Here is a 13312-nt window from a genome sequence, read left to right on the forward strand (position 1 = left end):
GTTTATATAAGATTGGTATTATTAGTTCTTCAAATGTCTAGAAAATTCATCAAATTGAAGCTGAAAGTTTTATTATGGGAAACATTTAGATTGTGGATTCAATTTCTCTAGTAGATATAACACCATTTAGATTTTCTATTCTTTTTTATGGCAGTTTTGCCAAATTATGATTTTCAACAAATTTGTCCATTTTATATGTTGTCAAATTTATTAGCACATAGTTGTTCATAATATCCTCTTAATTATGTTTTCTACTTACTCACTTTCCATTTTCTTTTGAATCCAAGGGGTCATTCCCTCCATTCCACTACAAACATGCTTTTGTAGTTACAGATGACCTCCATTCTCCAATCTGATGGACAATTAGTTCTCAGTTTTTATCAGAATCACTCGTCTTTACCTACCAAGTGGTCTTTGTGGTCTAATGAATCTTCCGTCTGTCCATCTTTCTCAAGATTTTATGTTCAGTCAACCCTATTACAAAATTTGGGGAGAGGGAGATAACTAATCGTGTCTAAATAGAGTTCTTTCAAATTTCAAATTTTGAGACATAATTTCATGGTCAACTACCTTTCCATAGTGTTATCTTTTATTTTTATTGATACAATAGAGATCTATGCACATGTTCAAACTTGAAATACCTTGTGTTTATATTTTCTAATACATTCATGAAACTTGCTTTCTCTGCCAAATTGAAGGCTTCCATAGCCTGTGATATGGGCTGTGGCGGAATAACTATCCCCCACTGTTGTGCAGTGGGTAAGATTTTGCAGACTTCCAAGGTGAGAACAATATCCAAGAATCTTCCTTGTTATTCTCTTTGCTGCATATCACAAGCAAATGTCTCCTACTCCAGAGTACAATGAAAACAATGTATATTTCTTGTTTAATAGTTTTCTGAATTCCCACTATCTATCAAGCCCACTAACTGGTCTTCTTCCTCCTTCTAGTGCTTTCACTCACAGTAGAAGTATATCCCTTGCATTTTTGGCCTCAAGCAATCCTCCTATCCTGGCTTCCCAAAGTGCTGGGATTATAGGCATGGTTTCTCTTTTTATTTTATTTTTTTGAGATAGGGTCTTGATATGTTGTCCAGGATGGACTCAAACTCCTGGGCCCAAGCAGTCTTGCCACCTTGGCCACCCAAGTAGCTGGGACTGCAGGTGTCCACCACCATGCCTCACTATTATTTCTCTATTAATACTTTTAAAAGTAAATAGTCAGCTTATATATTAATAGAAATATAAACCATTATGAAAGCATACGTGGTTACTTTCCTGGATAGGGATCTACATCATTATCCAATATTTCATTGGCAGAAGTATGAAGAATATAAGAATAGCTGAGAAGTAAGGATTCAGGTAGGAATCTAGATTTACTGTGACCTAGAGTAGATATTCTCTTTGTATTTCTAAGGAGAAACCTCTCAATGGATAGCCTCTAATTCATTGAGTGACATGCAAACTTAGAAAGCATTCTTAGACTTATACTCAAGGCAACTAATACTGCTAAATTAAGCAAAGCCAGGATGCAAGATATCAGTTTACCAACCCATTTCTGAGTTTGGAATGTGCCTAAACTCAGAAATGATAGACTCATACAGATCTAAAATGTTGGCCCTCAAAACTCCAGAACACCTTTGCTGGAGATTGTGCTTTTCCTTCAGCAATTCATCCAACTCTGGCAAATCATGGCTCAGGTTAGTCTTACATCCTCAAGCTTCCTTTGTTAAAAGAAACTTTGAACTCCATGATTTTGAAAGTAATTCATACTGCATGCTGTTAGCATCATATACCATAGTCTCTGTTTTTTTCTGGTCAACATTATTTCACAGATGTATGTTTACAGCTTTTCTCTAACATTCCTACTGACTTTCAGAGTTCCTTAGGACCTGAAAAATTCCTCTTTCTGAAATTTCTTAATCAGCTTTACATATTTTTAGTAAAGACTAGAAACACAATTTAAAATCTAAGCAGTATAATGATAACTCCAAATGAGATTGATCAACTTCTTTAAAAAATTCCAAAAATTGAAATGCAAGAACTTTCTTTCCCCTCCCTTGCTCTACAAATAATGAATTTGGAACGTTTCCTCATGGGAAATACATAAATCACTTAAATTTTGGTTTTATTTGGTGGAAGAAGAGTGAATCAATCCAGAACTACTAATTTGGGTTTTTTTTTTTTTGTTTGCTCAGAATAATCAATGATTCCACAGTAACAGAAGCAGTTTATTCAAACTTAAACAAGCAAAAACACAATTCCTTTCCAATCTCACATTTTTTTTCCTTCATGTCACTATCTTAGTGATGCAGTGTCTAGACTTCTTGGAACAAGTGATAGAGTCTGGAATTTATTTTGTGGGTTTAAAAATGGCTATTCATTACTCCTACACATTTACATGTGAAAATCTAGTAATTTCAAAATATGCAAAAATCATCAAGATGTTTACCAAAAAGTATAAGTATATTTATTCATTAATGCAATTATTGTGAACTGCTACTGACAGATACACATTCTACAGATTAAACCATTTTATCTATGTCATCTCATTGTAATGTAGTTCCCATTAGCCCTGTACTTCAAAAGTGCAAAATAAATAATTTGTGTTCATGAGAAAATTATGACAGAAATGTCATGGCTTTTGGGGAAATGCTAATAAAAGAGATTAGCTTACAGGATACGTATCTATTCTTATTATGGTTTTAATAAGTACCCTATGAGAATTTATCAAGTTAAAGAGCAGAATTGGTATCACAGGTCATTCTCTTAGTCCTCTGTCATTTATTAGCTGGATGAAATGAAAGCAGGGTCTAAAGCACCCAGTTCTAACCTATGTTGTTTTTATCTGTATTATTAAGTCTGACTGTAGTTCATCTGTGCTCTTAAAAGTAATCAAACTGTGTGCTTGCACAGAAAGTTCAGAGTTATTTGTCTCCAATTACCACAAGTTGAAAGTTGAGCTTAAACATAGATGTAGCCATTTCCTGTAAATACTTGCTCCTAATTTTATAAGACTGTGACTTCTTGATGCTTTATCTTAAAAAAAAATATATATATATATACTATAGAAGAATTTCATTCCAAGAATTTATAGTGAGATAATAGTCTTAAGGGGCATGCAATTCAATAGCATTGACTTACTCAAAATAATTTAGTTTTTAATTGTAAAAGAACTTTCTCAAGCTCTACTAGGGTTACTAGGTTTCTAGAAATATTATTTTTAATTAAAAGATATATATGCATACACACACATAACACAATGAACTGAGCTGATCTCATTTATACTATAACTTCTCTATTGGTTTTATTCAGAAAAGCAGCATAAAAGTAAGTTACCAAGTATATGAGGTAGGCCTACTAGAAGAAAATTAGGTGTTTGGATTATAAAGTGAAGGTACGTTAATATGTATGAAAAATAAATTAACAATAAATATACCAGTCAATGGCATATTATTCTATAGGGTAGAATAAAGTTTGTTTGCTATGATTTATAGGTTAAACTATTTTAAGTTGCACATGAACTTTATGTCCACCATGTATATTTCTTAATTAAAAATTCAATTAATGAAAGCCATTAAAATAATTTAACATCTATACTACATGGCAATGATCAGAAAGAAGGTCTTAGCGCCCTGTTTACTTGCCTTCAAAGATAATGAATGAAGTAGACTAAAAATGTGCTGAATCATAGGTCAGAACTGTGATTTATTCCCATTGCATTTAGGCCTCAGTTTCTCCATATGTAAAATGGGTGAATCACACTGCCAGATTCACAGTATTGGTCCAAAAAGACAAGTATGAATTGCTCCAGAAGCAGTTCAGTTTGAGTCATGTTTATAACTTCATTCAAAACTGTGGGAGAAGTGAAGGCACACTTATTCGCTTTACTAAAATAAAACACAGATGTAGATTTGAATAATTCAGAGGCAGTTGAAACTTATGTAAGAATCACATAAAATGCATCTCATTAAACATACTACCTGGAAAGTTTTTAATTTGCTAAGGGAGATCTAAGTAGTTTAGTGGATTCTCATGTGAACTGGTAAACATTGCTATTTATATGGCCACAGGTTTGGTCCCCGGTGACAGATTGTCTCCATAGAGATGCAAATAGCAGAATGGGGATGAATCAGAAGAGTCTTGCAGATGAGTGTCAGTAACATCATTTTATGCAACATCCACACATACTAACTTATTAGGCGCAGTTGCAAAGTTGAGCATTACTAACTCGAGAACAGAAAATACCTAAATAGGTGAAGGATTATTATATAGTAAATTAGTATATAGTAAATCTTGGAAAACCATGACCAAAGGGTAGAATATGGCTACACCTGTATCAATTCTATACTTAGCTAAAATTAATAGCTGGTTAAAAAATATGTATATTTTTACACTTGCTACAAATCAGCTAGAGTTTTAAGATTCAATTAAAGAAATATTTTACAAAGTCTATTCCTCAGAATGCCAGTTTTAACCAAAATTAATAGGTGCTATCAAAAAACAACAAAAAAAAGAATTTAGACATACTGGTTTAATTGCTTTTAAATAGGCTTCTGTAAAACGTGTTTTCTCAGTGTTTTTTTTATTTTTTAACTACATTTCAATATCAAGAAAAGGCTATACTATGCAGCATTGCTCAATGCTTTAGAACACAGAAAGCTTTTTTCTCAGTATAGCTCCAGTGTTCCAAAGAATACAATGCAGGGAATACTAACTTAAAAGATATTTAGACCCTATGTAACAGAGACAAATCACCTATCTGAAATGGCCGGGGAACTGTTATCTAAAGCACACTCTTCTAGAACAGTTTTGTTAACAGGGCAGATGCATGCCAGCCATAAGGATCTAGATATGAAATAATAATCCTGAAATGGGACTCCACAGTTCTATATTCATTGGAGATTTTGATAGCAATGTAATATCTGAGTATTTATTGCTGCTTAAAGGCATGAGGACAAGGATGAGTAGAGTTGGCTAAGGTATTTGTTTAAAGGTTATACAAACACATCATGGGGGATGATAAAATCAACATCTATCATGAGTTCAGAATGATCGATGGCCAAGAAACATACAAGATTTTTAATTGGAAATTGTAGACTTTCTTCTTGTAGCCTTTCATTCAGTCATTAAACAATTACTTACTGGGTACCAGGCACTACTTGGTATACTGGAAGATGCAGAGACAAGTAAAACTTGGCTAAGGCCTTTAAAAAAATGATAGTCTGGACAGTTTTAATAGAAGAGTGATACATGTGAGAGCACAGAGAATAGAGTGCAGAAATCTCTGATAATTTTGAACAAGAAGGCTAAATGACTAATAGCACCAGGCCTTTCAAACAATTGCTCACAGTCCAAATTATAAGGTAGTTTTTAATATAGATATGAATAATGCTCTATTGTTAGCAGCAACAAATATATCGTAGACAACAGTTTGGTTTGTTTGATTTAGGGTTGTTCCATTAAGACTGTCTCCATTTTTAGCAAATAGCGTAAACCAATGTTTAGTTTAGGATGGCAAATCATTTATTCCAAAGTGGATTTATTACTATATTTATCCATGAATACAGGTAATTATGAACAACCACCACCAATGGACTAGTCTCCACTAAGACATTTTCCTTGATTCAGAATCATCCTGCCTCTTGGATATTGAAAGTACTAAGGTACACAAAACAGAGTAATTTAGGTTTTTTTTTTGTATTTATACAGCACTTGGTATTTGATCTCAGCAAATTTGGAAGAAAAAGTATCAGAGGCTTTTTTTTTTTTCTTTTTAAATCACTCCTTTAACCTTTATGAATTGTGAAGGCTTGTTTTCATTAGATGATTTGGGCTTTAAAGTTTTGTGATACTGGTCAAGTTTAGAAACTCGAAAACATAGATGATTCTATACAAAATTCAATTCTCAAACAAGGGAATTTTGAATTTGCAGGCACAATGTGTGTGTTAGGAATTTGGGTCATAGATTATATGCTTATGTAGGTGAGCTTTTATATTATTGGGCTTCCCTTTTTTCATTGGAAACATACACATTATTGTACTTTGTTGAATACTATAGCTAGAAAAAATGATTTGGCTATTTTATTTTTCACTCTGATGTGGAAAATTTGGAGGATTAAAGGGATTTGGAAAAGAAATACTATGGGTGATATGAGAATGGAATAGGGAAAAGGAAGAAAAGACTTCAACATTATCTGTAATACTTTATTTCTTGTGTTTTAAGTGTCAAGATGACAAAATGACAATATTTGCCAGTAATGAATGGGCTACATAAATATTTCTTACAACATTTTTCCACTTTTAAAATTTGAAAATAAATTATTACTAACAATTAATATGATGATTCATTCATTCAACAAATGCTTGTTGTGAGCCTACTATGTGATGGGTACTAGAATTGAAATGGAGAAAAAACAGACATCATCTCACCCTCAGGGACTTTGGGTTTAGTTGTGAAATGTGAAATGTTTGCGACTTATACAGAATACTTAAAAAGACAAAGTGAGAGACAGAAGTGAATTAACTCCTAATGAAAACCGTAGAGGTGGGGCTGCTGTTGGTACTGATCAGTAAGCAAAGATTATGCAGTGCTTTTAGGAACCTTCTTATTTTTGGTCAAAATAGAGTCTGACTAAGTATGCACTGGCCACGAGCCATATATTGAAAGCAGTCTCATGTGGTGTTTAATATTCTTTCTGGTCGCAACTCAAAGTTTATGTGCGTTTTTCTTTGATTCCCTCTAGTATATGACTGCTGCTGCTCCTATGCAAGGGACCTACATTCCCCAGTACACGCCTGTGCCTCCGACAGCTGTTTCTATTGAAGTAAGTCTATCCCTATCTCATAGAAAAGGTTAGAGCAGGGGCACTCAACCTTTTTTAATTCTGCTTCACGTTGGAAGGATAGAGTTGTCTTGGGGCACGTATTAAATACACAAACACTAACGAAAGCTGATTAGCTGAAAAGAAAGGTTTGTGTTCACTTTTCACAATATCCAACACCATAAATAAGCCAAAAAAAAAAAAATCCTCACAAAATCAGCATGTATCCAAAGCTACCAATGCTGGTATGGATGTGGAGTGATGGGCACACTTTTACACTGTTGGTGGGCCTGAAAACTAATACAGCTTCTTTGGAAAGAAGTATGGAGAATCTTCAAAGAACTCCAGTTTGATCTCCCATTTGACCCTGCAATCCCACCACTAGGCATCTACCCAGAAGAAAAAAAAATCATTTTATCATAAGGGCGTTTGTGCTAGATTGTTTTTTTTTCTTTTTTTTTTTTTTTTTATTGTTGGGGATTCATTGAGGGTACAATAAGCCAGTTACACTGATTGCAATTGTTAGGTGAAGTCCCTCTTGCAATCATGTCTTGCCCCCATAAAGTGTGACACACACTAAGGCCCCACCCTCCTCCCTCCATCCCTCTTTCTGCTTCCCCCCCCCATAAACTTAATTGTCATTAATTGTCCTCATATCAAGATTGAGTACATAGGATTCATGCTTCTCCATTCTTGTGATGCTTTACTAAGAATAATGTCTTCCACTTCCATCCAGGTTAATACGAAGGATGCAAAGTCTCCATTTTTTTTAATAGCTGAATAGTATTCCATGGTATACATATACCACAGCTAGATTGTTTATCACAGCTTAAATTACAATCACCAAGACATGGAAACAACCTAAATGCCCATCCACTCAGGAATGGATTAACAAATTCTGATACATACATACCATAGAATACTATTCAGCTATAAAAAAGATGGTGACTTCACATCCTTTGTATTAACCTGGATGGAGCTGAAACACATTCTCCTTAGTAAGGTATCACAAGAATGGAAAAGCAATTGTCCAATATACTCAATACTAACATGAAGCCAGTAGGTGATATAATACATGTCCACATAGGAGAAAACTTGTTTCAATTCAAGTTAGGGAACCAGGTAATGAAGGAGGGGCCGAGGAGAGGATGTTGAGGTGCTCTCACCATGAGGGTGTTTGACACACCTTTTGAGTATGTGACATAACCACAAGAGGGATTCTACTTAACAAAATCAAATATTTGGACCTGATTTTTTATACTTTCACATTAACCTGAAATAAATTTACTTTTCAATTAAAAAAAATCAGCATGCAACCCTTCGGCCACAGGTTGGACACTTCTGGGTAACAGGAAATAAATCTCAGTCACGTGTACCTTGGTCTTTCAGTAATCCAAGGAATAAAAATTCCTTGTAATTTTTGTAATTTGTAATTTTTGTTTTTCTCTAAAATTTGAAATTGTAAGCTCAGTATATGAAAGTGTACTCCAAAACATGTCTGCTTTGCTTGGCACATGAAATGTATCATTTTCATATTTAGGGAAGAGAGCAGAGACCAAATCACTACACCATCAAAAGTTAGCCACAAATACTTATACACAGGGAAGAAGAAAAGTTTGCAGCTGTTTGATTGGGTTGTTTTTCCAGTGCCTTGTCCCTGAACGAGTGATTCCTGGACCAGCATCATTGGGAGCCTCTGAGAGCTTGTTAGAAATACAGACCCTCAGATACCCCCCAGACTCACTGCACCTGAATTTACAGTTAAGATGATCACTAAGTGGTCCAGATGCATGTTAAAATTGGAAAGTTGTTGAGCTAGTGCACTGGTCTTCAAACTTCGGTGTACATGGAAATTATTTCAGAAACTTTATAAAATATTGGTTACTTGGTCTTAGCCTGAAATATTCTGATCAATATTTGTCTATAATATGGACTGGACATGAGGATTTTTTAATGGATCTCCAGTGATTCTAATATGCACCAAAAATTAAAAACCACTGGTGAATGACATGTTTGTGGCTTCCCGTAGATATGAAAGAAGAAGTTGTCGTAACATTCTGTTGTGCACAAGATGAATGACGATGTCATCTTGTTCTTAATGGAAGTCTTGCCTTTTTTTTCCCTTTCTTTTCACTGGGCTAAATTCATGCCCTATACACATCTTTATACTGGACAGGCCATAAAACTCCATAGAAAAGGAGAAGGTAAAGAGCCATACAGATGGCAGGAAAACACTGAGATGTGGATGCCTGACCCTGGTTCTAGTGATTATTTTCTATTGCTGTTTATTCCCCACACCTGATGCGCATGTGCAATTTGATCACTATGCATTCCTTCTCATTAGCAGAGACTTGTCTGGATTGATGTCTTAGGTGCCATATTAATTGGCAAGCAACTAGTGTAGTGGCACCACTTTACACAAAAATCCCCAAGACTTTCTCAACCTTTGGAGCTATGGAAATGAAGGGAGACCTTTATAGACTAAATTGGATCTTTTAAAGTGTTAGTTTATTTGGTTATGAGTTGTGACAAATGTTTTTTTATATCAAGATTTGGGAAACCTGTAAGTATAACAGGACACTGTTCCAAGGAGGTTTAACTTTTAAGTCTTTTATGTGTTCCAGGCCTATAGGCCCCCACTAAAATGTGTCCTTTTAAGTGAATTTTAATTGTCTGTTCAGAATTTCAAGATTTTGTAATTACATTACATGTTCTTTGCTACACTTAGCTGTTAAGAAAGCACCAATGGTATGAGAAAGTTAAGAATCTCGACTTTCTGGGCACCTTAAACGTAAATTTCTGCCACATATTTGTATTTTTCTATGTTGACACCAAAGGCATATGCATATCTACAAAATTTGTGCATTTTGATGACTATGAGACACACTTGACAGTGTAGCTTATTGGAAATAATCTAGTTACAGTCAAATTTCAGGATTAAAAACAAGTCTTTTACTGAGAAAAATATAAGTATGCTCTGAGACATACTGTCAAGAATTTTTTTTTTTATTTATAAAGAAAAGCACTAATTTATTTTCTATGTCAAAACACTTTTTCAACCTTCATTCACTAGTATCTACCCAAGTAAACGCTGGTAGGCGGTCCAGAAAAACATAATACCAAATAATGCATTAAGAAAGAAAAGAATGAATTAAAATATGGATAATTTCCAGATACTAAAGAAGAATTTTAGGGAACTTTAGTCACTTGGACAGAGCATTGACCAAGAACATTTGAAACCAGATGTCACTGCAGATATCCAAAACCATAAGTAAAACCAGGAAAATGTATTTAAGACAGTGCCCTCCGCAGGGCTACTAACGTTAAATAAAGCCACCTATACCTCTCTTGAAAACAAATGTATGTCCCCAGTCATTGGCAATTCCAACAACCCATTCTTGCTGGCATCTGTGAGAAACACAAAATAGCAAGGGTGAAGGAAGAGCAAACCAAAATTAAGAACAAGGTTTTTTGTTTGTTTTCTGAAACTTCTAAATGAATTCCAGTTCATGTCTTGGAAAACAAATCAAATTGCTGAAAGGAAAACCTACTCAGTAGCATCCTTTTAAAAGATTTCCAAACTTTCAAGTAGACTTTTATTAAAGTCAGAGTCTATTGTTTCACCAAGTGACATAGATATGGTACAGTGAAATACCCTGGGAAATATTTGAACATACATGTTTTTATAGAAATTCTGAATTAGTGTTGTGATTAATAAATTGTTATTTACGGGCGGCACCTGTGGCTCAGTCGGTAAGGCGCCAGCCCCATATACCGAGGGTGGCGGGTTCAAACCCGGCCCCGGCCAAACTGCAACCAAAAAATAGCCAGGGGTTGTGGCGGGCGCCTGTAGTCCCAGCTACTCGGGAGGCTGAGGCAGGAGAATCGCTTAAGCCCAGGAGTTGCAGGTTGCTGTGAGCTGTGTGAGGTCATGGCACTCTACCAAGGGCTGTAAAGTGAGACTCTGTCTCTACAAAAAAAAAAAAAAAAAAGAAAGAAAAAAAGAAAAGATATGCTCAATAATAAATACATTTGTAGAGCATTTTAAAATAAATAAATAAATAATTAATTAAATAAATTGTTATTTAGTGTGGCTGCATGCCACTCTGGCTGAAAAGTTTTGAGTATGGGCAAAACGGTTTCTAACACTTGACTACTCTAAGGACTTCTGATGGCAAGGCTTCATATTGTCACATTAGCATGAATTTCTTAGCTCTTATCCAGACATGCTCTGTCCTTTAAGTACTTACTGTGAGTTTATGTAGCTGAGAGCATCTCTGTTCAAGCCAAATAAAAGAGAGGCTTTTATGGCCCACCTGGAAGAGGGCCCTCTGCTTAAACAAGTAAGGCTTTTGTGTTTTTATTTGCCTCCTTAGGGTGTTGTGACTGATACCTCTCCCCAGACAGTTGCACCTTCATCCCAGGACACCAGTGGTCAGCAACAACAGATAGCAGTGGACACATCCAACGAACATGCACCTGCATATTCTTACCAACAGTCAAAGTAAGTGTGTGCTATGCTAAGCTCTTTCTCTCAAGAGCAACCACCTTGACATCACTCTTTCATGTGTATGTTAACTTTTGCTAAAATACAAACAAACTCAAACTTCAGAAAACATTTATTTAGCTCCTGGTTATGTGGGTTTGACATTTGAGCTAACTTCAGTTGCCTGGTTCTTCTAATCTTGACAGGAGTCGAGCATCCAGGAACAGCTGCTGATCATCCATGCAGCTCTGCTTCTGGGTGCTGACTGAGTGTTGGAGGATGGGTAATGGAAGTGACGGGGCCAGATGTTTTTGATCCTCCAGCAGGCTTATTCACAGGGAAGTCACAGAACTCCAAGAACAGGAAGAGAGCAAGCCCAAATATGCAAGCATTCGTTGATTTTGCTTATGACTCCTTTGCTACTGTCTCACTAAACAAAGCAAGTCACAGGTCAAGCAGAGTCAATTTAGGAGTTAACAACTAAAAGAGTTGACACAGACAGAGGCATTGAAGTAGTTTCCAGGGTTGAGAAGGGGGACTGGAATCTATTGTACATACTCTTGGAAAAATTCCTATTCCCACCTGAAACTGGATAGGTAGCCTACATTTGTTCTAAATCTCCTCATTCTTAAATGAAGACAGTAACACTTCTCTTATAAAATTGCTTTGAACATGCAGTTAAATATTCATGAAAGAGGGTATTACAAAATATAAACCAACAGAGAATAGGGTCCTATTCAGAAATAAAAAGGCAAAGGAAAAACTCAAGTATCAGTATTACACTTGAAAATCCTTGAATAAGTCCTAATGCAGAGTACTTTTAGCTTTATGTTGAGTAAATATGTAGAATAAAGTTTGAGGACTTTTTTATTGAAGCCAGAAGAATTACTGAAAGAAAAGCCTACATACGGCTATCTTGGCTTGCAAACTATTCAACTTTGTAAATAACAATCAACCCCTGGTGAACAGACAATTTCCAGATCATCTTCCCTGTCTACAGTGGATTACTCCATTTATTTATCCTGATTTTCTTGTTCAAGAAAGAATTATCTGACACCTGCTAAAACATTAAGACTTTATGTAGTAATATTGTAATAGATATCAAGGCTATTGTAAAATAGATTAGGCTCAATTCAGAATATAGCAAAAAAGCTGGCAACTTGTAGCCAATAAGCAGAGTGAGGGAATAATTCAGTGGAGAACTACAAGAGGAAACATCAAGGGTGGGGGAATTATTGCTGAATCAACTTCACAAGATTCTTACTGAAGGCAGATCAAGACCTAATACATCAAAGGTGGGGAATAAGGAAATTGATTAGCTATTGAGGGGATCAGATATCAAAAATAGGAAATTATCTCTTAACTGATATTTGAGATATTCTTGCTAAAACTAGGCTATGCAGATTGGGCAAAAACAGAGATGAAAGTCTGGGTCTACTCAAGAAGGGGGCTCAGAGTAGCCTGACTAGGATCTGAGCAAGAGGGAGACTTTATCACTCTTTATGTTCAATATACATTAAGATATTTTTTTTTATTACTAAATCATAGCTGTGTACATTACTGCGATCATGGGGCACCATACACTGGTTTTATAGACCATTTGACATATTTTCATCACACTGGTTAACATAGCCTACCTGGCATTTTCTTAGTTATTGTGTTAAGGCATTTATATTCTACATTTACTAAGTTTCACATGTACCCTTGTAAGATGCATCATAGGTGTAATCCCACCAATCACCCTCCCTCTGCCCCTCCTTCCCACTCTTTCCCCTCCCAAGAGATTTGTTTGTTGTTAGATTTGTCAAAGACTTGGAGTTGTCTATACGTGATTGAGCTTCTAAAATCACCCCCCACCAAGTTAAATTTGCTCAGAAGATGATTTAGCCTAACAAAATATTATTATTATTTCTATTATTACTGTCAAAAATAACTTTCAGATAAGATTGTTACTTAGCAAATAAAGCGGTTTGTTGTTAGTGGTGGTTTAATTGGCATAGCCT

The 13312-nt window shown here is 35.4% G+C and overlaps 1 protein-coding gene across 10 annotated transcripts in view; it reads left to right on the forward strand.

Annotated features, from left to right (window-relative positions):
- Window positions 1–13312, forward strand: part of RBMS3 (RNA binding motif single stranded interacting protein 3) — a 793177-nt gene that overhangs the window by 746569 nt on the left and 33296 nt on the right. For 5 of the 10 annotated variants that reach the window (XM_053599626.1, XM_053599631.1, XM_053599632.1 and 2 more), the window contains 2 exons: window positions 6746–6826; window positions 11200–11327. In XM_053599626.1, the coding sequence (XP_053455601.1) occupies window positions 6746–6826; window positions 11200–11327 (209 nt within the window). Of the gene's footprint in view, window positions 1–6745; window positions 6827–11199; window positions 11332–13312 lie in introns of those variants that run through there. The other 5 variants (XM_053599628.1, XM_053599629.1, XM_053599634.1 and 2 more) reach the window with 2 other exon arrangements.

Source organism: Nycticebus coucang, chromosome 8 (assembly GCF_027406575.1).
Source record: "Nycticebus coucang isolate mNycCou1 chromosome 8, mNycCou1.pri, whole genome shotgun sequence".
NCBI classification, from domain to species: Eukaryota; Metazoa; Chordata; class Mammalia; order Primates; family Lorisidae; genus Nycticebus; species Nycticebus coucang.